Source organism: Syzygium oleosum, unplaced genomic scaffold, assembly GCF_021117445.2.
Source record: "Syzygium oleosum isolate NSW1041296 unplaced genomic scaffold, Sole_v2.1 Sole_v2.27, whole genome shotgun sequence".
NCBI classification, from domain to species: Eukaryota; Viridiplantae; Streptophyta; class Magnoliopsida; order Myrtales; family Myrtaceae; genus Syzygium; species Syzygium oleosum.
This window is the reverse complement of record NW_026607511.1, coordinates 409,151-435,053: the sequence shown is the minus strand read 5'-3', so window position 1 is coordinate 435,053 and position 25,903 is coordinate 409,151. Positions and strand designations below refer to the sequence as shown.

At 40.5% G+C, this 25,903-nt stretch overlaps 1 protein-coding gene across 1 annotated transcript; it reads left to right on the top strand.

Annotated features, from left to right (window-relative positions):
• Window positions 1-44: 44 nt before the first annotated feature.
• On the top strand, window positions 45-25,903 carry LOC115693668 (serine carboxypeptidase-like 18). Its single transcript, XM_056303282.1, has 21 exons — window positions 45-69; window positions 110-186; window positions 316-438; window positions 529-631; window positions 747-784; window positions 891-992; window positions 1,091-1,171; window positions 21,034-21,335; window positions 23,035-23,171; window positions 23,277-23,353; window positions 23,481-23,603; window positions 23,697-23,799; window positions 23,916-23,953; window positions 24,059-24,160; window positions 24,257-24,337; window positions 24,477-24,656; window positions 24,779-24,850; window positions 24,946-25,064; window positions 25,183-25,296; window positions 25,422-25,476; window positions 25,574-25,903. Exons 1-21 carry the CDS (start codon window positions 45-47, stop codon window positions 25,655-25,657), a joined length of 2,136 nt encoding a protein of 711 aa, XP_056159257.1. The 3' UTR covers window positions 25,658-25,903.

Genomic DNA, 25,903 nt, shown 5'->3' with positions numbered 1-25,903 from the left:
TTTCTTATTCTTCGTAATTCCTCCTATTATATTATTACTATATCATGATGATGCTGCAAATGTCTTCAAGTAGGTGTTTATATAGTATTTTGATGTCTCCAATATGCAGGTCCTCTTAAATTCAACATTACTGATTACACTGGGGGTTTGCCAACATTAATCTACGAGCCAGATGCGTGGAATAAGGTAAAGTGAGAAGCAATAAATTTTGCCCTTGATTTAGGATTATTTAACAATTTACCGAACTGCATTGAATGTGAAATCCTGTCCAGTAATTGAGTTAATACTGACTTTTTCCCCTTCCAAAATTATCAGACAGCCAACATTATATTCATAGATGCACCAGTTGGCGCGGGTTTCTCCTATGCAACGACAGCATCGGCGTACGTATCCACAGACACATTGAACACTGCACAGATGCAGACCTTCTTAAGAAATGTGAGTGAAATTCTTACAGACCGTGGTGGTTGTATCATACGAAAGAAAAAACGGGGGTGAAATGAATGCTAATATATATATGCGATGCAGTGGTTGGCGGCACATCCAAATTTCCAAACCAATCCAGTGTTTATTGGTAGCGATTCTTATGCTGGTATATACACTCCCATGCTTGCTACGGATATTCTACAAGGTATCCATTCTTTTCTATAAACCTGATTGAATGGGATAAATATACACGTTATTGCCTTTTCACACCTATTGATGGTTATGAAGTTACATTTTCCTATCATGCTCCAAACTTGCAGGGAATGAAGCTGGACTTAAACCATATATCCACCTTAAGGTATGGAAAAAGCCTGCTCATCATCTTAATTTTTCCTGCTAGAAATTTGACATAAGCTGTATCTTGTGTTGATATACTGATCTTCTCTTTGTTGAATCATTTTCAGGGAATGATACTATCATGTCCCCACACGTTCACCGATCTCGAAACAAACTCAAAAATTCCATTTGCTCATAGGTTGGCCCTCGTTTCAGATGCACTTTATGAGGTAAATGAATGACAAATCATGTGCGAACTCATTGATGCAAGACTAGTTGAGCAGTTGTGATTCCTGGGTATGATCAACTTATATCCATTCATTATCAGGCTTTAGAAGTAAATTGCGGTGGGAATTTTGTGGATTCAACAAACGTGACCTGCACAGAGGATCTGGCAGCGTATGACGAGGTCAGAGAATGTGCATCCCTAATGGATACTTATGAAGTAGACTCGTTATTTTTTCTCACCAAACTCTTGTTTGGTTTGAGATTTATTGAACATAAAGTTTGAGCAGCACTACAAAAAAACAAGAGTTTTCCAACGAATTTTCCAACGAAAAATTTGGCAAAATTCGTTGGAAAACGAATTTCCAACGAAATTTCCGACAAAAAAAAATTCGTTGGTAATTCGTCGTCGCAAATTTTTGTGACAAAAAATTTAAATTTTCGTTGGTAATTTGCGACGAAATTTTTTCGTTGGAAAATTCGTTGGAAAAATTAGTCGGAAAATTCGTTGGAAAATTCGTTGGAAAATTCGTGGCAAAATTCGTTGGAAAATTCGTTGGAAAGTTCGTTGGAAGTTCGTTGGAAAATTCATCGGTAATTATCCGTTGCAAAAATCGTGGCAAAAATCATTGGAAATTATTCATGGCAAAACGAATTTCCGACGAAAAAAAATTCGTCGGTAATTCGGCGTTGGAAATTTTTGTGACAAAAAATTTTAATTTTTCGTTGGTAAAGTCCGACACAAAAAAATTCGTTGCAAAATTCGTAGATAAATTCGTGGCTAAATTTGTTGGAAAATTCGTTGGTAATTATTCGTTGGAAACATCGTGGCAACATTCGTTGGTAATTTCCAACGAAATTAGCGACGAACAAAATATTTCCAACGAAATTAGCGACGAACAAAAAATTTGAATTTTCGTTGGTAATTTGCGACGAAAATCAATTCGTGGCAAAATTCGTCGCTAATAATTCGTTGGAAAAATTCGTTGCTAACTATTCGTTGGAAAAATCGTGGGAAGTCGCAAATTTTTCCGATAAAAAATTACAATTTTCGTTGGTAATTTCCGACGAAAACTAAATTCGTGGGAAATCGCGAATTTTTCCGACAAAAAATTAGAATTTTTCGTTGGTAATTTCCGACGAAAACTAAATTCGAGGGTAAATTCGTTGGAAAAATCGTATATAAATTCGTCCCTGATTATTCGTTGGAAAAATCATCGGAAATCGCGAATTTTTCCGACAAAAAATTACAATTTTCGTTGGTAATTTCCGACGAAAACTAAATTCGTGGGAAATCGCGAATTTTTCCGACAAAAAATTACAATTTTCGTTGGTAATTTCCGACGAAAACTAAATTCGTGGGAAATTTTTTAATTTTTCGGACAAAAAATTACAATTTTCGTTGGTAATTTCCAACGAAAACTAAATTCGTGGGAAATCGCGAATTTTTCGGACAAAAAATTACAATTTTCGTTGGTAATTTCCGACGAAAACTAAATTCATGGGAAATTGCGAATTTTTCCAACAAAAAATTACAATTTTCGTTGGTAATTTCCGACGAAAACTAAATTCGTCGGTAAATTCGTTGGAAAAATCGTGTAAAAAAAATTCGTCCCTGATTATTCGTTGGAAAAATCGTGGGAAATCGCGAATTTTTCCGACAAAAAATTACAATTTTCGTTGGTAATTTCCGACGAAAACAAAATTCGTGGGAAATTTCGTTGCAAAATTTGTCGCTAATTATTATTTGCAAAAATCATGGGAAATCGAGAATTTTTTCGACAAAAAATTTCAATTTTCGTTGGTAATTTGCAACGAAATCTATACGTGACAAAATTCGTCGCTAAGTTTGCGACGAATTTTGTTTAGCGACAATTTCGAATTTAAATCTAATTATTAGCAATATTAATTTCTACAATGCATAAGTTGCAAAGTCTCACATGATGATATTCGATATTCAATCTCATAATACAAAGAGGCAGCTAAGCACTAGTGAATATCAGGTGATACATTCAAAACATTGAAAGAACGCGGGACAACCATAAAACGTTGGCAGCTTTGGTACTCGAGAATGAACTAGGAAGGACTGACAATAAAATCATCAGCATCATCATCATCATCATCATCACCAATCGCCACATCATTGTGTGGCTCAGCATTATGCCCATCATCAATTGGATTAATATGAGGTAGAGGAGGAACCTCATTGCGATCGATGTCGAGATGTCGCAAGATAATTTGCATTTGTTGATGCATCACCCTTATTTGTTCGTCCTTCTGTCCAAGTAAATGCTTCATTTCTTCGTCCTTCTGTACAAGCAATTGTTTCAGTTGGCTCAATTCTTGGGTCATATGCTCCTCATGTCGTGTCCTCCTTGAAACAGCCGCATTGGAGGATGAAGTTCCAGCAGCCTTCGTTTTGTACATCCTTGACAAGGATCCCATCCCAAATATTTTTCCTCCTTTCATCCCACCCCCTGCCTCCACCCATAATGCCATACTGTCAACCGATGGCTCATACACGGCAACACCATCACCACCACCACCACCATCATCACCACCACCATCACCACTAGCAGTGCTCATTAAAAGTTCATCATATTTTTCCTATATTAACATTATAGATAGAAATAAAATAAATTCATATATATTACCATAAATATTAAAAACATTCATGATTTTCATTCTAGTTTCCATAAAGTCCGAACTATAACCTTACATACCTTAATAGCTTTTGCTCGAGTGCCAGTCCATGTCTTATCCTTTTTTTGGAATGTGCGTTCAAATGTAGCTGTAAATGTGAGTTCCGTCCCCAATTCATCTGCCTACAAAATATAAACATAAATGAGTAATCATTGAATTAAATGCACTAACATGTATAAACAGGCTTACCATTCTTCTTTTATGCTCCCCGATGCTGATAGAGCCGCCAGCATATGTGGCAGCCGCAGACCCGTCACTAGAACTAGAAGCTCGATTCTTCTTGTTCTGTTCACACCTTTGCTTATGCTTCTCAGTTTCCCAAGTTCTCGTAATTTCCGTCTAATTGTCAGATGTAAAAAAGGTCGGCTTTTCTTTTGTTCTCTTCGCTCTATTTATCACATATCGCATGTGATCACCGATTTTCTTCTCGAAAATTCTTCTAACCTCATCCTCTTCCATTTCATCCCACGTGAACTTACGCTACAATTAATAGAAAAGCAACTGAAAGTTATCCACTAGGGTCACATGTCACATATCCATTACAATGTACCAGACAATTCGTGACAAAATTCATTATTAACCATCAGTATGCTACACCGAACTTAGTTTGTGAGAAAATAGAAAGACAACACTAACCTTGAACTCATTCCACCACAAAGTCTTCACTTCTGCGGGAGCGCTGCTGAAAGTAGTAAACTGGCCCATCCAACAGTTATTGACTATTTTATTAAGTTCCCTCACAACATACGTAGAATCCGTGAATCTGAAAACATGTTATAACAATATGGACAATGAGACAATGAAGCATACGGATAATTCGCAACATGAACAATTTTGTTTACATTGATAATTTATATAAACGTAAAAAAATGAATTACTTACAAATCTCCATATGGGCATATAATGAATCGGATATCTTCTTCATCATTCGAGTGTTGCACTGAAGAAAAAAGTGGAACCAAAGGAGATTGAATCGGAGATGGAACTGAAGTAAATTCAATTCGCATATCCTGAGGTTCTCCCCTAATATGTTGTTGAGGGTCGGAGGATGAGCCAATGTGTTCGTGTTGTCCATGAACATGTTGTGGTTGAGGGTTACCTGAAAGGGCAGGGGAAGAGGACAGGGTCGGGGACGAGGACGAGCCAGCTGAAGGGGCTGATCTTCTTTGTGAACCCGCACCACGCATGAAACCTCCACGTTTAAACTGACAAGTAGGAAGGTTAGACAAATATATTTAAAAATATGAACATGTATTAGGGACTGAAAATGACGTAAGTCATTTTGCTTACCATTTTGTTTCAGATAGTAATAAATAAACTCGACAAATTGAAACAAACCGACTATCGCTTCTGATAAATAGCAATCTTTGGCCCTCGTCGAAGCAACCTATTTAAATTTGGACCACATCAGATTTCACAAAAAATAAAATGAAGCATATTAAATGTGCAGAACGAATTACAACAAGTATCAACTCTGATGCCACATTTGTGCAAATTTATGCCCCAAATATGCTATTTCGCAAAGTTCTAGTACAGACCTAGAAAAAATATCACAAATTACGTTCAACAAGCAAATACGCCACGAATGCAACCATTAATTTGTTCCCTTTTTAAGCTTCATTTTACCTAAGTTTATATCTTTGCACAAAAATCATTAAAAAAAATCGACAACCGTGCCGGAATCACGGCCGCGACCCTCCGGCAAGCTCGCCGGCGACCCCCCCTCCGGTGAGCTTGCCGGCTACCCCCCCCACGGACAGCTCGCCGGCCGTGCCCCCTCCCCCCCTCCGGCAAGCTCGCCGGCGACCCCCCCAATGGCCAGCTCGCCGACAACCCCCCCCACGGCCGGCTCGCGGCGACCACCCCCTCCGCGGCCAGCTCGCCGGCAACCCCCCACGGCCGGCTCGCCGGCGACCCCCCACGGCCGGCTCGCCCGCGACGCCCCCCCCGGCCGGCTCGCCCGCGACCCCCCAACGGCCGGCTCGGCGGCGACCCACCCCCTCCGGCCCCCTCGGCTGCGACCCACCCCCGCCGGCGAACTCGGCGGCCACCCCCCACCGGCCAACTCTGCCGCCACCCCCCCTCCGGCCAAGTCCACGGCAACCCCCGTGACCCCCTCACGGCCGCGACACCATTTTATTCAAGGAATAGTTTAGGGTTACCTACCGCGCTGGGAGAAGTCGACGGCGAGGTGGACGGCGAGGACGCCGGCGAGGTGGACGGCGAAGGCGGCGACGGCGACGAGGACGGCGCTGAGGAGATTCGTGCGAGGGTATTTGCAACAAAAGTGAAGTCTCGGCGAAAATAGACTATAGTGTAATATTTGCAACGAATTTGAAATTCGTGGGAAATTTCCCACGAATTTTCCAACGAATTCCAAATTCGTGGCAATATATTCCACTATAGACTATTTTCCCACGAATTTCAAAAAACTCAGCCAATGGTGGGTTTTTTGCAATTCGTGGGAAAATTTGTTGGAAATTTACCACAAATTTTCCCACGAAATTCAAATTTTCGGCAATGGCGGGCTAATTTGAAATTCGTGGATTTCCCACGAATTTTCCCACGAATTTGAAATTCGTTGGAAATTCCCCACGAATTTTCCCACGAATTTCAAATTCTTGGCAAAATATTGCGTTATAGACTATTTTCGTGGGAAAATTCGTGGGAAATTTCCCACGAATGTTCCCACGAATTTAAAAAACCTCGGCCAATGGTGGGTTTTTCGCAATTCATGGGAAAATTCGTTGGAAATTTCCCACGAATTTTCCCACGAATTTCAAAAAACTCGGCCAATGAAGGATTTTTTGAAATTCGTGGAAAATTTCCCACGAATTTAAAATTCATTGGAAATTTCCCACGAATTTGAAATTCGTGGCAAAATATTCCACTATAGACTATTTTCGTGGGAAAATTTTCCCACGAATTTAAAAAAATCCCCCATTGGCCGAGTTTTTTGAAAATCGTGGGAAAATTCATGGGAAATTTCCAACGAATTTAATTCGTTGGAAATTTCCCACGAATTTTCCCACGAAAATAGTCTATAGTGCAATATTTTGCCACGAATTTGAAATTTGTGAGAATTTTCCCACGAATTTTCCAGCGAATTTAAAATTCGTGGCAAAATTTCCACTATAGACTATTTTCGTGGGAAATTTCCCGCGAATTTTCCCACGAATTTAAAAAAAAATCCCCCATTGGCCGAGTTTTTTGAAATTCGTGGGAAAATTCGTGGGAAATTTCCAACGAATTTTAAATTCGTTGGAAATTTCCCACAAATTTTCCCACGAAAATAGTCTATAGTTCAATATTTTGCCAAGAATTTGAAATTCGTGGAAAAATTCGTGGGAAATTTCCCACGAATTTTCCCACGAAAATAGTCTATAGTGCAATATTTTGCCAAGAATTGGAATTTCGTGGGAAAATTCGTGGGAAATTTCCCACGAATTTTGCCACGAAAATAGTCTATAATGCAATATTTTGCCACGAATTTCAAATTCGTGGCAAAATTCTAATATTTTTCCCGACTATTTCAATTCCGTGGCTAAATCTGAGGCTAATTAGCCATGGATTCTAATAATAACAACAACGACGACAACAACAATAATAATTACGACAACAACAATAATAAAAATTTATGAGAAAAAAAAACACATGTCGCAATAATAATAATAATTACACATAAATAGTAAAAAGTCTCAAAAATCATATTCTTCATCTTCATCTTCGTCTTCACTTTCATCTTCAGCTTCGTCTTCGTCTTCATCTTCGTCTTCATCTTCATCTTCTTCATGCGCATCATCTTCATCCTCTGTCTCATAATCAAATTCTGTACCAACTTCAAAATTTGATTCGCGAATTTCAGTTGGATCCACATCGATGATCGCTCCACATGGATCTTGTTGATATGCTGTGTCCTTCCAGTGTTCCTCAATTTTTTTTCGTGCTATGGTTTTACATACAGCCCACCAATCGACTGTCTCACGTTTCAAACTAGAATATGAAGCATAATATACTTGAATTGCTTGTTGTGCCAAGACAAATGGTTCATATTTCATATATCTTTTCTTGTGATTTATTTCAACCAAATTAAATTTCGTATGCACATTCATTCCTTTGACGGGGTCGAACCACATGCACTTAAATAACACAACCCGCAAAATTAATGGTCCATGGTACTCTATCTCTATGATTTCATCCAACAAGCCATAAAAATCATCTTTCGAACTGCCACCATTGGATGACTGAACACACACACCACTATTCATTGTGGCTTTTCCCATTCCATATTTTCGAGTGTGAAAATTGTACCCGTTTATGAAATATGCTGGCCAAGTTCGTACTCTTGACTTTGAACCCTACGCCAGATGATATAGCAATCCTTGCTCTGCAACATGATCATGATTACTGTGAACCTAAGGTCACATACGCAATGTCAATAATATATATTTTAATATATATGATGTATAAAAAATTCGAATAACTTGGATTTCGTCCACATACAACTTACATATGTTGTGAACCATGTTGCAAATTGTTCCTCACACAAACGGTCAAACTCATTTGGTGGTAGTCCAAACATTGAATTTTGGAAAATCCTATTAACAAAAACCATTTATATATTAGCATATGTTTGACAGACAATATATATACTTACACATGTACACTTACTTGAAGTATGGTTCAACTTCTGGACAGTTCAGTAAAATATATGTAAGGCCTGCCTGCTTTTCTTCACATGTTAAGTGACGAAACTTACATGCGCCGCTTGGTCGATCCAAATAATTGAAAATAGAGAATGATTTGCAATTGGGATCAATGGGGCCCTCATCATTTCTTCCTACTCTCCACCTCTTGCACTGCACGTGCGGCTCAAAATAGTATGATGCAAATGTTGTCACTTCTTCCACAATATATGCATTACAAATTGAAGCTTCGACACATGCCTTATTCTTCACTTTTTTCTTCAAATGATATAAGAACCAAGTTGCAATAGAATAAAATTTATCGGAACATAATATATAATGAAGTAATTTCAAATTTATTTAACAAAAAACTTACCTCTCAAATGGATACATCCATCGAAATTGGACGGGACCTGCAACTTTGGCCTCATAAGGCAAGTGAACTAAGAGATGCTCCATTGAATCAAAGAACGATGAAGGAAATATCCTTTCTAAGTTGCAAAGAATAATTGGAATATCTCTCTCTAGTTTCTTCATGTGTGATGCTTTCAACGCTGTTGAGCAAATATCATGCGAGAAATTACTTAACTCTGTAATGGCACCCCAAACAAAGTTTGGTAGAAGTTCCTTGAAGGCTATTGGAATGAGTCTTTCCATAAATACGTGACAATCATGACTCTTCAGACCTGTCAACTTGCATTCATTCAAATCAACGCATCTCCCTAGATTCAAAGCATATCCATCAGGAAATCGCACTGATTTCAACCATTGACAAACGACCCGTCGCTGCTCCTTGTCCAATGTATAAACTGCTTTTGGTTTTGGTCCCCTGCTGCTTGCATCCATATCTAGTGTTGGCCGATCACAAATATCATTCATATCTTTTCTTGCGTTCAAGTTGTCTTTTGTTTTTCCAGTGACATCCATCACAGTATTTATAACATTATCAAAAACGTTCTTCTCTATGTGCATGACGTCAAGATTATGATGAATAAGATGTGCCTTCCAATATGGTAGATCCCAAAATATACTGCGTTTAGTCCACTTATGTGTACTTCCATACCTAATAGTTGTGCCGTGGGGGTTTTCAACAACCGTTGGAAACTCCTGCACTCGCTCCCAAATTTGATCACCGGTCAACCTCAATGGTGGATGTGTTCTTTCGATCCTATTCTTGATGAACTCTTTTTTATTCCTTCTGAATGTATGCTTTAGCGGCAAAAATTGCCTATGACAGTCAAAATAGCTGGGCTTCTTACCGTGCTTTAATCCGAATGACTTCAATCTCTCCATACATATCAAACATCCTAAGATCCCAGCTGTACTCCATCCAGATAACATTCCATAAGCTGGAAAGTCATTTATCGTCCAAAGAAGAGCAGCCTTCATTACAAATGTTTGATTGGTAGAAACGTCATGCGTAGGGACACCTTCGTCCCATAGCCATTGTAACTCTTCAATCAATGGTTGCATATAAACATCTATCAACTTTTTCGGATTTTGCGAGCCAATAACGATCAATGTCAAAAACATATAAGGTGTCTTCATGCACATACCGGGTGGAAGATTGTACGGAGTTAAGATAACTGGCCAACATGAATAACTTTTTCCTGATTTTTCAAATGGGGCAAATCCATCAGCATACAGACCTAACCTGTTGTTTCGAGGCTCTATCGCAAACTCGGGGTATGTTCTATCAAAATGTTTCCATGCCTCTGCATTTGAAGGATGACACATTAGACCCTCTTCTGTTTCATGATTTGCATGCCAAGTCATGTGTTCAGCAGTGGCTTGAGACGCATAAAGCCTTTGCAACCTGGGGATTAAGGGCAAGTAAAACATTTGCTTACATGGTCTACGCTTCTGATTACGACCCTGCCTCCTGTTAATCTTATACCTAGGTTGGCTACAGAATTTGCAAGATTCTGCATTTTCATCATCTCTCCAATATAACATACAACCCCTACTACATACATCAATCCTTATAACTAGAAGACCTAAGTTATCCACTAGCTTTTTCATATCGTAAAAGTCACTTGGCATGATGTTATCACGAGGCATTGTTTCTCGCATTACTTCAACAAAAGAGTTGAAGCAATCCACAGACACATTATACTATGCCTTGATATTTAACAGTCTTGCTGTCAATGATACCTTCGTGTGGTTGTCACAACCTGCCCATAAAGGTTCATCTCAACACTTCCCAGAACTGATTAGATTGAAAAGTTTGATCACACACATTCTCATCAAAACCTGTAACTCCTACCTCTTCCAATTGTGATGCATCACTAGTTCCCACTTGTTCAAGTGTAGGAGTAAAACTAGTACTTGCATAATTCGATTATGAAACAAAATTATGACCGGCTTCATCAAACACCATCCTCTGGTATGGGCTCAATTGGTCATAATAGCTCCATTCTTCCCCAACTAAAAATTGGTCGTTTCTTTTATATCCGTCATCAAATATAAATGGTTCACCATGGCAAGTCCAATTATAGTAGTTCGGAGTAAACCCAAATCTACAAAGATGTTCTCTAACTTTATCAATGTCTTGAAATTTTCCATTACTGCACTTTTTACATGGACACCTTAACTTATTTCCATCCATGAACTCATATTTACTACTAGCAAAGTCCAAAAATAGTTCCAACCCGATACGAAACTCATCGGTCAATCCTCGACGTCCAGGTAAGTTCTTATTATATATCCAACCCCTGTCTCTTTCCATTGTGTCCGTATAAAAATTAAAAAATTTTCGTAAAATATTAAAAATATCATATCTATTGTTTAACATTGTTAATTAAAACCATAAATTTTCAAAAATTTAAATTTCATTTTTTACGAAACAATTACTTTCACATTGAAAAAAATGAAAAAATTACCCTGTCAAGAAGACTTACCAAGTATTTGACTGAAATCTTTGTAGTAGAAAGTGATCAATTTGATGAGAATTACAACGTTCACTTGGATTGCGAGACCTTCAAATGGACACGTACCTAAAATAAAAACAAATTACTTAAGATGCTTTTTTAATTATTTTTTATTTGTTTCTCTTTCTTTTTCTTTTCCTTTTCTTTTTATTTTTTTTCCATTCTTCTTGGCCGGTCGCCGGTCCGGCCACCGGCGACCGGCGAGCTCGCCATGGCCATCGAGCTCGCCTGGGCAAGTTCTGGGCGAGCTCAAGCTCGCCGGCGGCGAGGCTGGCCCTCGCCGGCACTGGCAAGGGCCGAGCTCACCATGGCCGGCGAGCTCGAGCTCGCACCGGCTGCCGCCCCCGGGCGGCCGCCGCCGCCATGGCCGCCGCCGAGGTCGCCATGGCCACTCGGCCGCCATCGGGGATTCAGCCGCTCGCCATGGCGATGGCGAGCTCGGCCGACCGCCATGGCGCCGTCGCCGTCCCCATGCGAGGTTAGCCCTCACCGGCACCGGCGAGGGTCGAGCTCGTCGGCCATAGCGAGGCTAGCCCACCTGGGTGTCGGCGAGATGGACCGGCGAGGGCCGATCCGCTGGACCTCGCCCATGGCCGGCGATGTCTCCGGCGACCGGCCAAACCAGAAAGGAGGAGAAAAAAAAATTTCAATAACACCAAAAAATACAAATCCAGTGATGAAATTAGCCACGACACTTACCGGCGGAAAAGCTTTACCGAGATTGATTTGCACGTGCGCAGATAGGTAAATCGAGAGAAACGAAAGAGAGAGGGAGAGAGAACATTGAGGGGGATATGAAGAATCAGTGGGGATGGATATCATAAAAATTATTTTCCGTATCGAAAGTTCGTTAGCGACAAATTTTTTTTTTCGTCGCAGCCACAATTCGTCGTGAATTTTTGAAAAAAATTTTGTCACAAAATTCGTCGGAAATTAGCGACGACAAATCTTTCGTCGCAAATTTCCGACGAATTTTGCGACCCAATAATTTTCACCTTGGGGTCGCCATTACCAGTCACCCATCCCCGCCCTTTTCCTTTGACATAAGGGCATGAACTGTACTTGTAGAGGGAATCTCATAAATTCAATATTATTCTCAAATACAATTGTAAAGAAGCCATAACCGATTTGGTGCGTTTGGTTTGCCAAAGTCCTTTGGAGCCTTAAGGCTCTGGGGCAAATGCAAATGGCGTATGGCGAAATTTTTGAGGAGCTTTGAGGATATGCAATTGCTTTTTCAAAAACCTTCGAAACTTTGGCCCAAGATAAGTCCGGAGGTATTTTAAAAATGCTGCATTTTTTAAATGCAAGTCTTGGATTTAATATTTTTTTTTATTCCAATCTTGCACTGTTCATCTTCCTTGTGGCTTGCACAGAGGAACTAGACGAAGGCCGGCGATTGTTGCCTGGAGGGTCGTATGACCCTGGTGACCATTGCCTGGGGAACGTGCGACCCCAACCAACAAGGGCTGAGGTCCCGCGATGTCAAGTGTCGCTTGGGTCGCTCCTGAGGTCGCAGGACCTCAAGTTGTGAACCAGGCGATGCAGCCTAGGTCACACAAACCTAGGCGTCGGCCGCCTGGGGTCGCACAACCCAAGCGAGGTTGACGATGCCAGATATGGCCTCATTGGACGCTCGTCGGCTGCTAGTCCTTCATTGGTTTTGAGTTTTTTTTTATTAAAAAAAAGCAAACGTGCTTTGCAAAGTGTAATTTTTCCAAACACCATTTAAACCAAAGTTGTTTTCCAATGTGTTTTAAAATACACTTTAGCAAACGGTACTTGCATTATGGAAAACCTTTTCTGGCCTTTGCATTATTCCAAAGACTTTTCCTCAATGCATAACCAAAGACACCCGTAGTCATTGATTGATCTTGTTAGAGATATGTGAGCAATCCTGTGTTGGCGCAGATTCTGTCGAATATCTAAATTCGATCCTATCAACAATACAAGAAAGTAATGGAAATTCGCACAACACAAGAATTTACGTGGTTCAGCAGGGGAGATGTTCCGTCTACCTACGTTCACGGGGAGAAGAGATCCGTTTCACTAATATCGTAGAAAAGTGTACAACCACTTTTTCTCACCCCCTGCCTCTATACTAGAGACCCATTTCGCCCTAAATATATATAGTGAAACCCTATATGACACAAATTACAAAGTTGCCCACATAGCCTAAAATATTTAGCTTTCCCATATAAATCCTTCTATGACTGAACATAAAACGCCTCTGGCGGCCTAGGGTGCTAGCCCAGCGACCCCCTCCGGGGCGGCCCCCCCGGACCCCCGCCCGCTCACCGGGGAGCAGGACCCCTGTGCTGTCCAGTCGTCAAGGGGCCTTTCGGAACTGCCTCATAATCTCTTGGATAACATAATACAAGACATCAACCTCAACAGATTCTTCATCAACATCGAAAGAACATTCATTTGTTTGTGCACAATTATAAACAATAAATCTCGAGATGGTTTTAAGTACTTTAGGGTATTTATAGACGATAAATCTCGAACTACTTGTTGTATTTGCTTACCTCTAAAAGTGAAGTATTGACAGCGTTCAAGGAATTTACTTGAATGATCGATACGCACTATGGTGCTCGGATTAAAATGTTGCGTACTGACAATGGGACTGAATACACCAATCACCCCTTTGAGTCTTTTCTCAAAAGTCTAGGTATTGTGTACTAGACTTCATGTGTTAAATCTCCCCAACAAAATGGGGTCATGGAGAGGAAAAATTGTCATTTCCTCGAGGTAACCCGTGTTGGTGTTTGTTTGTAACAAACAAATAAGCAATTTCCTTGTCTCACATAGGAAAGAAAGGAAAGTTTTGGTCACTTTATAAGCTAAAGTGTTAATTACTTTTGTAGATGGAGAAAATGGGTGAGTGGGCTAGACCCCACAACACCCGAGCGCAGGTGCACAATTTTAACGCGATTATTATGCGCACTTAGCACTTTGCGCACCGCGGACCAAAATAAGCCTTAATCAACAATTAATTTATTTTTATTTTTTTGACTTGTGACTGTTTGGACAAAATTGTCCGTTTTTGGACACGAAAAGGCATGTCCAAATAAGACAGTTTTCATGCTTGAAGAGTTGTGGCCGAATTGCAATTTTTCGGACATGAAAGTTGTGTCCGAATGGCAGTTTTCACACTCGTAATGGTATGTTCGAATTGCAATTTTTCGGACATGAATGGGTGTGTCCGCATTGGCAGTTTAGACACCAAGAGGTGTGTTCTATTTGTATTATAAACAGGACAATTTTGTTCAATTTTCAAGTACTAAACTTTCTTCACTTTTTGTCTTTTTAAAAGAAAAACGAGACAGCCATTTTCTTAATTGTTTCTCAAAGGGTTTTAGGAGATTTACTGGAATTGCTATCAAGTATTCTCACCCTGACTTTGTTGTATCCTGAAGGAAATTTGTCAGTAATCTATAGCAATTTCGTGGGGCAAATTGATCCTAAAAGAGAGTGATTACACGCCTCAAAGTCCGATTACATTTCGATTCCATTTCCTGCGACACATTTTTCCAACAACCTGATCCCTTTTGTTTCAAGGAAACTTATCTTGACATTTTTGGTCGGATGCCATTCTAACAAGTTGCTATTTGATCAATCGTCTTCCTAGTAAGGTGTCACAATACAAATCTCCTATGGAAGTGCTCCTTGGCCAATCGATTAATCTCTCTCATCTCTGTGTATTTGGTAGTGTGTGCTATGTTCACACTTCATCGGGGAATAAATTAGATTCTCGTGCACACAAATGCATTTTCTTTGGGATATTCTAGTGTTAAAAAGGGTTATAAATGCTTTGATCACTCCACCAAAAAAATGCTTATTTCTCGGGATGTTTCGTATGATGAAATTCACATGTATTTTCCTTCTAGGGATCAAATTCAGGTGGAGAATAGTGATGACAATAGTAACAACTATGATTACAGTGGATTCAATATGGAATTTGCTCCCTTACCAGTTGTTTCTAATGATTTGGTGATTGATGAGAACTAGAGAAATGGGAGAGACACTCCTAATCAAGACACAGTTGCTTTAGTTCCTAATCATGTCCAGTAAATAGCTCCAATTCGTCGATCAACTAGAGCATCTCAGCCCTCAACTCGTCTTGAGGAATTTGTCGCATACTAATCATCTATGGCCTATCCCATATAGGCTTATGTTTGTTATGATTTCATCTCTCTAGAGTTTTGTACTTTCTTATCAACTATAGATACAAACATTGAGCCTACAAACTTTCTTGAGGCGCAACAATCACTTGTGCGGAGAAAGGCCATGGATGAGGAACTCCAAGCTCTTGACAAACATAAGACTTGGGATATTATTCCATCACCTATTAGAAAATGTTCTATAGGCTATTGATGGATTTATAAAATCAAGTACAAAAGTGATGGTTCAGTTCAAAGGCACAAAGCTAGATTGGTGGCCAAGGAATACACCCAAACATGCAGAGTAGACTACATAGAAACATTTGCTCTTGTAGTAAAGATGAATACAATTATGGTTGGTCTTTGTTCCAAATGGATGTTAGAAATGCATTCCTTCGTGGAGAGCTTGAAGAAGAAGTGTACATGGACCTCCCTCCAGGTCACCCCTTACAAAATCAAGGTTTTGTTTGCAAACTCAAAAAGGCAATCTATGGTCTCAAGCAGTCACCTCGAGTATGGTGTAGAAAGTTGAGTACAACCCTTGTGACGTTTGGATTTAAAATGGGTAAATCCGACCATTCTCTATTTGTTAAGAAAAATTTTAAAAGAATTGTGGTAGTGTTAATCTATGTTGATGATATTGTTATTACTAATGATAATCTACAAGAGATTGAAACTCTCAAAACTTATTTGCGTAAGAAGTTTGATATCAAGAATTTGGGTTGATTGCAATGCTTCCTTGGAATTGAAGTTGCCACTTCCAGTAAAGGCTTATTTCTCTCTCAAAGAAAATATGTATTGGATCTGTTAAAGGAAATAGGAAAATTGGGGCCAAACCTGCAGATTTTGGCCATTGGGAACAAAATGATAAAAAAATACTACTCCTCTCCAAAATTATGGCCAATTTCAAAGATTAGTTGGATAGCTAATTTATCTGACTATTACTTGATCGGGCATTTCATATGCCATTAGCTTTGTGAGTCAATTTATGCGTGCTCCAATCGAAGGTCACATGGAGCTTGTCGACCGTATATTGAGGTGTTTGAAGTCATGTTTAGGACGTGACATTCTTATGAAGAAACATGGTCACATGGAAAAGCTGATGTTGATTGGGCCAGCAATCTTATTGATAGGAGGTCCACCACCGGTTTTTGTACTCTTATAGGAGGTAATCTCGTTACGTGGAAAAGCAAAAAAGCATAGTGTAAATGCTTGTTCAAGTGCTGAAGCAAAATACAGAGCTATGGTGTCATGCCCCGAACCCTTGAGCGCGCGAACATCCTTCCTTGATCGTGAAATTACGACATCCCAGGACGCAACGTCGACCCATCCATTTTCACTTTAGATCATGCACATACAGAAGCGTATATCTCCAGACAACAACGGGGATAGACAGGAAAACATACAACATATATATACACATCATCAGTAGTACATCGAGGATTAATATATTACCAGTCCGCCACGCCGACCTTCCCGATTACAACAACAACGGATAGGGAGTTAATCTAGCTCCTCTATCTACGAGGACAACCTCAACAGGTATTTCCCCCTCGACATAACCATATCACAAGAAACGCAACGCGTACTCATACCTGAGCACCTGAAAAGATGGTTAACAACAACGAATGAGATAAAATCTCAGTAAGTTAACGACCTAAGCCTTGACTAGGAGGTCAACTCATCTCGGATGCACCTAAAACATGCAGCAATCTATCGATGACAGATCAATAGCAAAGCAACTCCTGCTTTGCCCTAACTATTCACACGAGCAGGCTACCCAGCCCAACATAAACATACGTGCCATTAAACAATTGCAAACATTCTTACCTTACCTTGGCACACACGCCCTGCACGTTATAAACCATCATATACAATCATAATGCAACAAGCATATAATGTAATCAGAATACGCAACAACTTTCCCATGCACAATGCATCCACACGTGTCCCGATTATAAGGTGAAACCGCTTCGGCCCGTCCCATACCGTGCCTAGCAATTTCATCCCATAATCAAGCGCAATGCCACCACAATCTTTCACGCGTATTCCAATTACTACAGCCACACCAGGGGCTACGGCACAACCCGCGATATTCGCCTCAGGTTGGCAGTCTTCCGGTATATCCGGGCATCGTCCCGCCCCATCGGGCACGGCATCGTCTCACCCGACCACAATGACGGCATATCTCATAAATGGGTTCATTCCGAATCCGATTCGCGAATGACTACGTCTCCCCTGCTACCAACGACGGCTTCCAATTACCAAATTAGGGACACCCGTTAGGGCCACGGCCAAACCCTAGGTTGGCGGTCATCCGGTATACGGTTTTCCGATATAACCGGGCACGAAAGGAACCTTTAGGTGATCATGCACACATAGCAACACTCGGGTTCCATCATTATAATTTTCAATAGCCGATGCAAACATAATCCGTGCTAATACGTTGAAATATCGCAACTTCCACACATAAAAATGTACTAAAATATTCACACGTGATTATGCACATATCAATAAATTCCCAAACTTGGCATGCTTTTATATTCAAGTATCCACAACATATTTCTCACATAAAACTTAACAAATAAACCCGACACCTCAGGGTTTATTAATTAAATACCCGTAATTATATATTTCACCGTAACCAATCAATTCAATTTGGCATACAAACCAATATATAAGGCAAATTCTAGCTTAGGCATCACAATTTAAGCCTAAAATAAACACAATTTAATTTCGGAATTTCCACAAAAATATTAATAAAATAATAATATATTTAATTCCGAAATTAATAAAATATTATTATTTAATTTCCGAAAATTAATATAATATTCTAATAGCTTAACAACTAATTCCTAATTAATTAACACTAAACATAATTGACTTAAACTAATCCGCTCTAATCAAGTTTAACCTACTAAGCAAGGGATTAGGGCGATAACTCACCCGTTAGCGAATCCGATGACACGAGCGCGACGGCGGCGGCGAGGACTACGCGTTGCACGGTCCGAAAACGACACGGAACGACGACGGTGGCTGGGTCTCGGCTGGACAGCAGCTTTGGGGCGGCTGTTTTGCCTCGGCGAGGCTCGGTTAACAGCGAAAATGGCTTGGATGAGCGGCGTTCGGCTCCGGGGCGGTCACGGCTTGTCACAGCGCTCGACGGTTGGCTCCACGGCAGCAAAAATAGCAGCCAAGGGGCTGTTCTTGCTGCTTCAGCCGAACCAAAGAAAGAGGAGGGAGAGTTGGACGTGACTGAGGGGGGGAAGGAAAGAGAGAGAGAGAGAGAGAAGTGGACGGATGGGGGGAAGAAGAGGGCTAAGAGAGATATTTTTCTCAATAAAGAGAAGCCACCAAAGTCTAATTTCATGATGGCAAAGCCCCCAAAGTCTTCTTCATCAATTTCTTTTGTTTCTTTGTCATAAATGCAAGAAGGGCATTTTGGTAATTTCACCATTGGGACTATTCACGGTTACTATTCACGTGGGCTCGGCCTCGGGCCAGCAAACTTGGGCTCGGGCTTGAATGGGCCCATTTGGAAGAGAAATGGGCTTGAAAAGCTTAATGGGCTTTCCTTGGGCTTTGGTCTTGGGCGTGAGGCCCATTGGGCCTTTTTTCTCGGCCCACTCCCTTGTGGGCTTCCATTCTCGGCCCACTAGTTCCTTTGTCCAAAATTTCGGGGCCCAAAACTATTCCCGAGTTTTACCCCAACTAACTCGGACCGGAAAGTCTCGGAACAATCCTTAATCGAAAACCTATAATCGGATCAAGGCTTGTGGCAAAACTTCAACGGGAAGTGTCCCTAATACGGCCTATTCGAGTTAGGTGGCCTCTTGGGGTGTCGCTAGCGGGACTTATGGTTGATTCGTCAATCAATCCATATTCGACTCTCGTTAATCCATGGATCATTCTCGGTTGTCATGTAATCGTGTGGAATTGACTTATTTACCCGGGGCACGTGATCTGGTGAAATTGACTTAAGATCGTTCGGGTTTAGTATAATGATCATGCGGAATCACCCGCAATATGACTATGTATACTTTCGCCGAATCGATTCCTAACCTTTCACTGCTTGACCCGTGACGTCATAATGTCATCCCGCATCGATCCTTATGGCCGAGCTATTTCCATGGTCGAGTACTCTAGTCGATCGCATTGTCCAACCCTCAATTGCCTTTCCTAATCGAATAGTTGACCCATGAACGATTCGTGAATCGACTCATGGTCTAATCCTGCTATTAGAGCATTGACAGTTTAAGCCACTCCACTTGTCGAATTAGGTTCCGAATCGAGGATGTCACATATGGCATCTGCCACATGTGAATTGGTCTGGCTTCACTTGCTATTGAGTGACTTGGGTCTTGAAGGACCTCGTGCTCCTATGAAGCTATTTTGTGATAATCAAGTAGCAACTCATATTACATCAAATCCGGTCTTCCATGAAAGAATAAAACATATAGAAGTCAATTGTCATTTTGTTCGAGAGAAAGGTCAAGACAAAACTATCAAGACTCCTTATGTTCGAAGGGAAGAACAACTTGCTGATGTGTTTACCAAACCCATTTCTAAAGGAGTATTTCAACAAATGTTGGCCAAGTTGACGTTAGAGGACATCTTTGCCTCAACTTGGAGGGGTAGTGTTGGCAAGATAAGCTTGCCAAATCATGATAAGATTGAGAATCAAGGTCCGATGTGTAATAGCTGTATTTACCATAAAAATCATAGGCTATGTTTAGCAACTATGATGTTCTCTTCTTTATTTAAGGAGAATGAATCTTCCCCAAGAAGCTAATAAATATGGGAATTTCTACCGTGGATGTAGGCTTCCAGGGAATTTTTCTTGGTCGACCGAACCATGGAAAACCTTTGTTCATCTTTCCTTCTCTTTGTCTCTTTCATCTTCGTATTAACGCGCTCAAGTAATATATGCATTTCATATTGAATTGTTAGCTTTTAGTGGTGAATCGATGAAATTAATCGCGATTCAGCGTTACCTACATTAACCATATAGGTAGTATTGCTATGGGAAAAAAATGAAAGTTAGTATAGATTAGAGTTAAAGCTTAAATCAAATGAATCGAAAATCGATAAGATATAAACTCCACATGATCGTGATTTTAAGGGCTTGTTAGTTTTGGCCTAAGAAACGTTTTTTTTTTTTGTTGTTCCTCGGAAATTTCAAAAGGAAGAGTGATATGCTTCAAGGTTGGGAAAAAATTAGGAGAAAAAAAATTCTAGATGACTTTATGTATGTTGAATTTGTGTATGTTTTGAATGATTTTTGGCGCGAAATTAATATGAAAATTCAAATCCCAAATGCCACGAGAAAAGACGAAATAGAAGAAAAAATAAAAGTCACTGTAAACATATCCAAATGAGTTGAATTTCGGACTCATTACACCGTGTAAGCAAGCCTCTAACCGACGAGATTTCTTTCGTCATCTGTCGACATGGGAGAACTGAGACTTGGGAGAGACATTCGCTCGCTCATTTGCCACGTTCAAGTTAGCAGTGCATCGGGTGGACTGTTAGATACGGGCAATTGGGTAACAGTAGCTGTCATAGCTAGTAGCCAAGCACGATGATAGAGCTCTTCCAGTGGGCCCCACGCACTATGTTATTGTATTTATTTGGGGTGTGGGAGGAGCGGGGTTGGATCATCGGCAACAAAGTGTGAGAGCAGAGACTAGAGAGAGAGAGAGAGTGGCAAGGCGAAAGGCTCTGTTGAATTCAGGAAGGCAAGGGATGGAGAAGAAGTGGGCGTCCATTTTGGCTGTGCTTGTGTCTGCCTCTGCTGCTTCATCTCAGTACGTTGTGGAGACTCTTCCTGGGTTTCCTGGTAGACTGCCTTTTAAGCTTGAAACAGGGTCAGTTTGGATTCTCTCATGCTCTCTCTCTCTCTATCGACAATTGTTTGAACTAGATTTCCTTCACGTATTGCGATTATGACACATTGTATTGGAGGGAAAAGAATCCGAAAAGTCATAAACCTTTTAATGATGCCAATTTAATCCTAAACTTTTTGGCCTTGTGCCAATTCAGTTTTGGCTGGAAATTGCTAACGTGGACGTCAGCCGGCCTACGTGGCACCGCCGGTACTGATATTGACAATTTTTAATAAAATATAAATATAATTTTATTTTTTTATTACCTTTTTTTTCCCTTTCTTCTTCTTTTTGCAGGTGGCTGGCCACCATGGCTAGGTGGGTTGGCCTTGCCTAGGCGAGGGTTGCCGTCACTCAGCACAGGCAAGACCTGGCCAAGCGAGGGCTCTGGTGAGGCCACCCTAGCCTTGGCGAGGGTTGGCCTCTTTAGATTTGGGCTGGGCGAGGCCGACCCTTACCTGTGCTGGGCGACGGCGACCCTTGTCCAGGTGAGGCTAGCCCACCTGGCCATGGTCGGTGGCCGATCATCGGACAAAGGAAGAAGAAAGGAAAAAAGAAAAGAAAGAAAAAAAACAGAAAAAAAAAAACAGAGAAATATTTAAAATATTAAAATATTATTAAAAATTATTTACGTTAGTGCCGGCGGTACTATGTAGGTCGGCCGGTGTCCACTTTAGCATTATCAAGTCAAAATTAGCCGAAAGGATTGAATTGGCATGAGGCCAAAACGTTTGGGACTAAATTAACATAATTAAAAGGTTTATGACTAAATTGGCACAAAGGCAATAAGTTTAGGACTTTTTTGACACTTTTCCCTTCTATTGGACCGCGACAAAAAAGGGTCAATTTACGATGGTCCACCGCGGAAGGGCACAGTGCCCCAATGGCACCATAGATGGAATATGTGATTGCGCCATAGATGCAATCAGGATTAAATGGGAGAAAAACACACGACAAAGGGCCATAGTGCTTACTTAACTACCATAATTTTTATATAGCGCTCACTCGAATGCCATAACTTTCGTATGATGTACACTTAAGTATCATAACTTTTCGATCATTTGAGTATCATTACTTTTAAATCACCACAAGTGACGGAAGTCCGATGTGGTAGGGATTGATTGAAAAGTAAGGTCATTAGATGATCGATAGAAAAGTAACGGTACTTATGGTGTTATTATCCCGATTAAATGGTGCATACTATATTGGACTTCTGACTTCAGGTATATGGTAGGTAAAACAATCACTAGGATCAAAATCTTAGTTATAATCGGCACATTCCTCCTATTTTCTTTTCTCCTTCTATTTCCATTGCCTACTCTTGGTGGACAAATATCTTTAACACGCTATCTTCCATTCATTCTTTTATCGCTGCCTAGTTACTTTAACCAAACTGACAGACAAAATGCTCCATAGTTTTAGTTTCTGCTAGATGAATTAAATGATCACCGTTTGGACAAAAACGAAATTTAATTCTTGCACTTTCTGTTTCTGTACCTTTCTGGCTCTGCATCTTCTTGCTGGATTGCCAAGGAATTGCCAGGTTATCCCGGTTTGCTTCCGTTCGCTCTTGAAACTGGGCAATTAGTAATGTGACTATAAACAAGTGATTTTGGTTTCAAAAGGCAGGGATGGATTTGACTGTTTAAGTGATCTTAAATTGGTGTTTTGGTTGACGCAGGTACATAAGTGTTGGTGAGGTCGAGTTCTTCTACTACTTCGTGCAGTCTACTGGAAATCCTGGAGCTGACCCTCTTCTACTTTTCATGAATGGAGGTCCCGGTTGTTCCGGTTTGAATGCCTTCTTGTACCAGATCGGTCAGTTTCTTCTTCTTCATTATTCCTCCTGCTGTATCATTATGATGTTGCAAATGTCTTCAAGTAGGTGTCAACATATAGTATTTTGATGTAAGCGATATGCAGGTCCACTTAAATTCAATATTACTGATTACACTGGGGGTTTGCCATCATTGCTCTATGAGCCAGATGCATGGACTAAGGTAAAGTGAGAAGTAATAAATTTGCCCTCGATTTTGGATAATTTAACAGATTACTGAACTTTGATTCAATTTCAATCTTGTCCTCTTACTGAGTTCTTACTGACCTTATACACCCCAAAATAATCAGACAGCCAGCATTATATTCATAGATGCACCAGTGGGCGCGGGTTTCTCCTATGCGACGACGACATCAGCGTACAATTCCTCAGATTCATTGAATGCTGCACAGATGCAGACCTTCTTAAGAAATGTGAGTGAAAAATTTCACAGATCACAATGGTTGTATCATAATATAAAAAAAAATCGGGTGCAAAATGAACACTAATTTATATATGTGATGCAGTGGTTAGTGGCTCATCCAAGTTTCGAGACCAACCCGGTGTTTATTGGTAGCGATTCTTATGCCGGTGTATATTCTCCCATGGTTGCAACAGCAATTCTACGAGGTAATAAATTCTTTTCTATAAACCCGATTGAATGGAATAAACATAGACATTTTCGCCTTTCCACATCTATTGATGGACTCTGAAGCAAACACTTTCCTTGTTGCAAATTTGCGCAGGGAATGAAGCTGGACTTAAACCATATGTTCACCTTAAGGTATGAAAAAGCGTGCTCCTAGTCTTAATTTTCCTTCTTAAAATTTGAGTTTAAACTGCGTCTTCTGTTAATGTACTGTTCTTCTCTTTGTTGAATCGTTTTCAGGGAATGATACTATCATGTCCCCACACGGACACCAATCTTGAAACAAACGCAAGAATTCCGTTCGCTCATAGGTTGGCCCTCATTTCAAATGCACTTTATGAGGTAATGAGCAGAAAATCACGTGTGAACTCATTGACACAAGACCAGGTCAGCATATGTGAGTCCTGTGTATGATCAAATTATATCCTTCATTATCAGGCTTTAGAAATAAATTGTGGTGGGAATTTTGTGGATTCGACAAACGCGAACTGCACAGAGGATCTGGCAACGTACAACGAGGTTAGAGAATGTGCATCCTTGATGGATACATAGGAAATAGACTAGTTCTTTCTTTCTCTACAAACTCTTTTCTGGTGTGAAATTTATTGAACATAAAGTTTGAGCAGAGATGTTTTGGTTCTTTCTGTCTTATTTCCAGCTAATTGAATTGATCAGCAAAACAAATGTTCTTGACCCTGTTTGTACTTTCATTTCGCCAAAATCGAAAGAAGCTTTCAAATTAGCAATATCAAACCAAGAGAAGCACAGGAGGTCCCTCCAAGATTTCACCAAGGATCATCTTGTGTCACTACCGAGACCTCGCGATTTTTGGTGCTCGGTCTCTCCCTCTCTCTCTCTCTCTCTCTCTCTCTCTCTCTCTCTCTCTCTCTCTCTCTCTCTCTCTCTCTCTCTCTCTCTCTCTCTAAATCTGTTTTCTAATTCTTCCGTCGAATGTAACAGTATTTCGAATATCTACTTTCTGATATATGGGGTAATTATCCTGGTGTACAAGAAGCTCTTCACGTTCGACCAGTATGTACAAAATTTGCCTATGAATTTCCCGCTCAAATTTATTTACTCTCGAGAGAACTAACCAAATAGTTGTATCTTATCGTGTCAATTTGTAGGGAACCGTCAGCGAATTTTTCAGGTGCAATATTTCCTTAGCCTACAGTGAAGATGTCAACAGTGTTCTCGATTATCAAAAGAATCTCACCAGTCTGGGCATGCAAGTTCTAGTTTTCGGGTAAAACTTACTGAAATGCATAATCACAATATTGTGGGAAGATTGTGGCGAATGTGAAATTCAACAGAAAGAAAATTTACTTCGTTCGAACCGGTGATGAGTTACTCATTCTTTGCAGCGGTGATCACGACATGTTTATGCCATATAATGGTCTCGAAGAGTGGATAAAATGGCTTGATTTGACGGTGGATATAGATTGGAGACCGTGGTTCGTAGATGGCCAAGTTGCAGGGTAAGCTCACAGAGAGTTCGGTCTAATGCAAGCTTTTCGGCTGAACTTACTTTTCCGTTCTCCCTTATTCTTTTTTTTGTCTCCTCCATGATATTAGAGCTTCCAATTTCACCATGTTTTAATAGGTACACGAGGAACTATGCAGACAGCGGATATCGATTGACTTATGCTACAATAAAGGTAAGAACTCAGACTTTGATATCGCCCGCTTCCTTCTCCCAGAGTAGTTTTTTGGTGTCATGGTGCTTTTGTCCCTCTCTTAACGTCATTGGTACAGGGAGCTGGTCACTCGCCTGCAGAATCCAAACGCAGAGAATGTTACGAGATGTTTCGTAGATGGATTCATTACTATCCTCTGTAGATCCGCACGTTTAAGAGTGGGTGCTAGAATAAGGTTTTGTTGCTAAGTTATGAGAAAAACTTCGTTTGCGAGTTATTTAGCCTTGTCGTGATTCATGTAATCGGAAGAACATGCATCGAGTTACCGGAATAACCGACATGTATTTGGCAAGGCACGGAAGGTCCGCTGAGCAACAGCTACCACTACATTTCAAGCTCAGGTCATCTGTCAATTGTAACAGATGGAATCTCAGATATGAGAAGATGT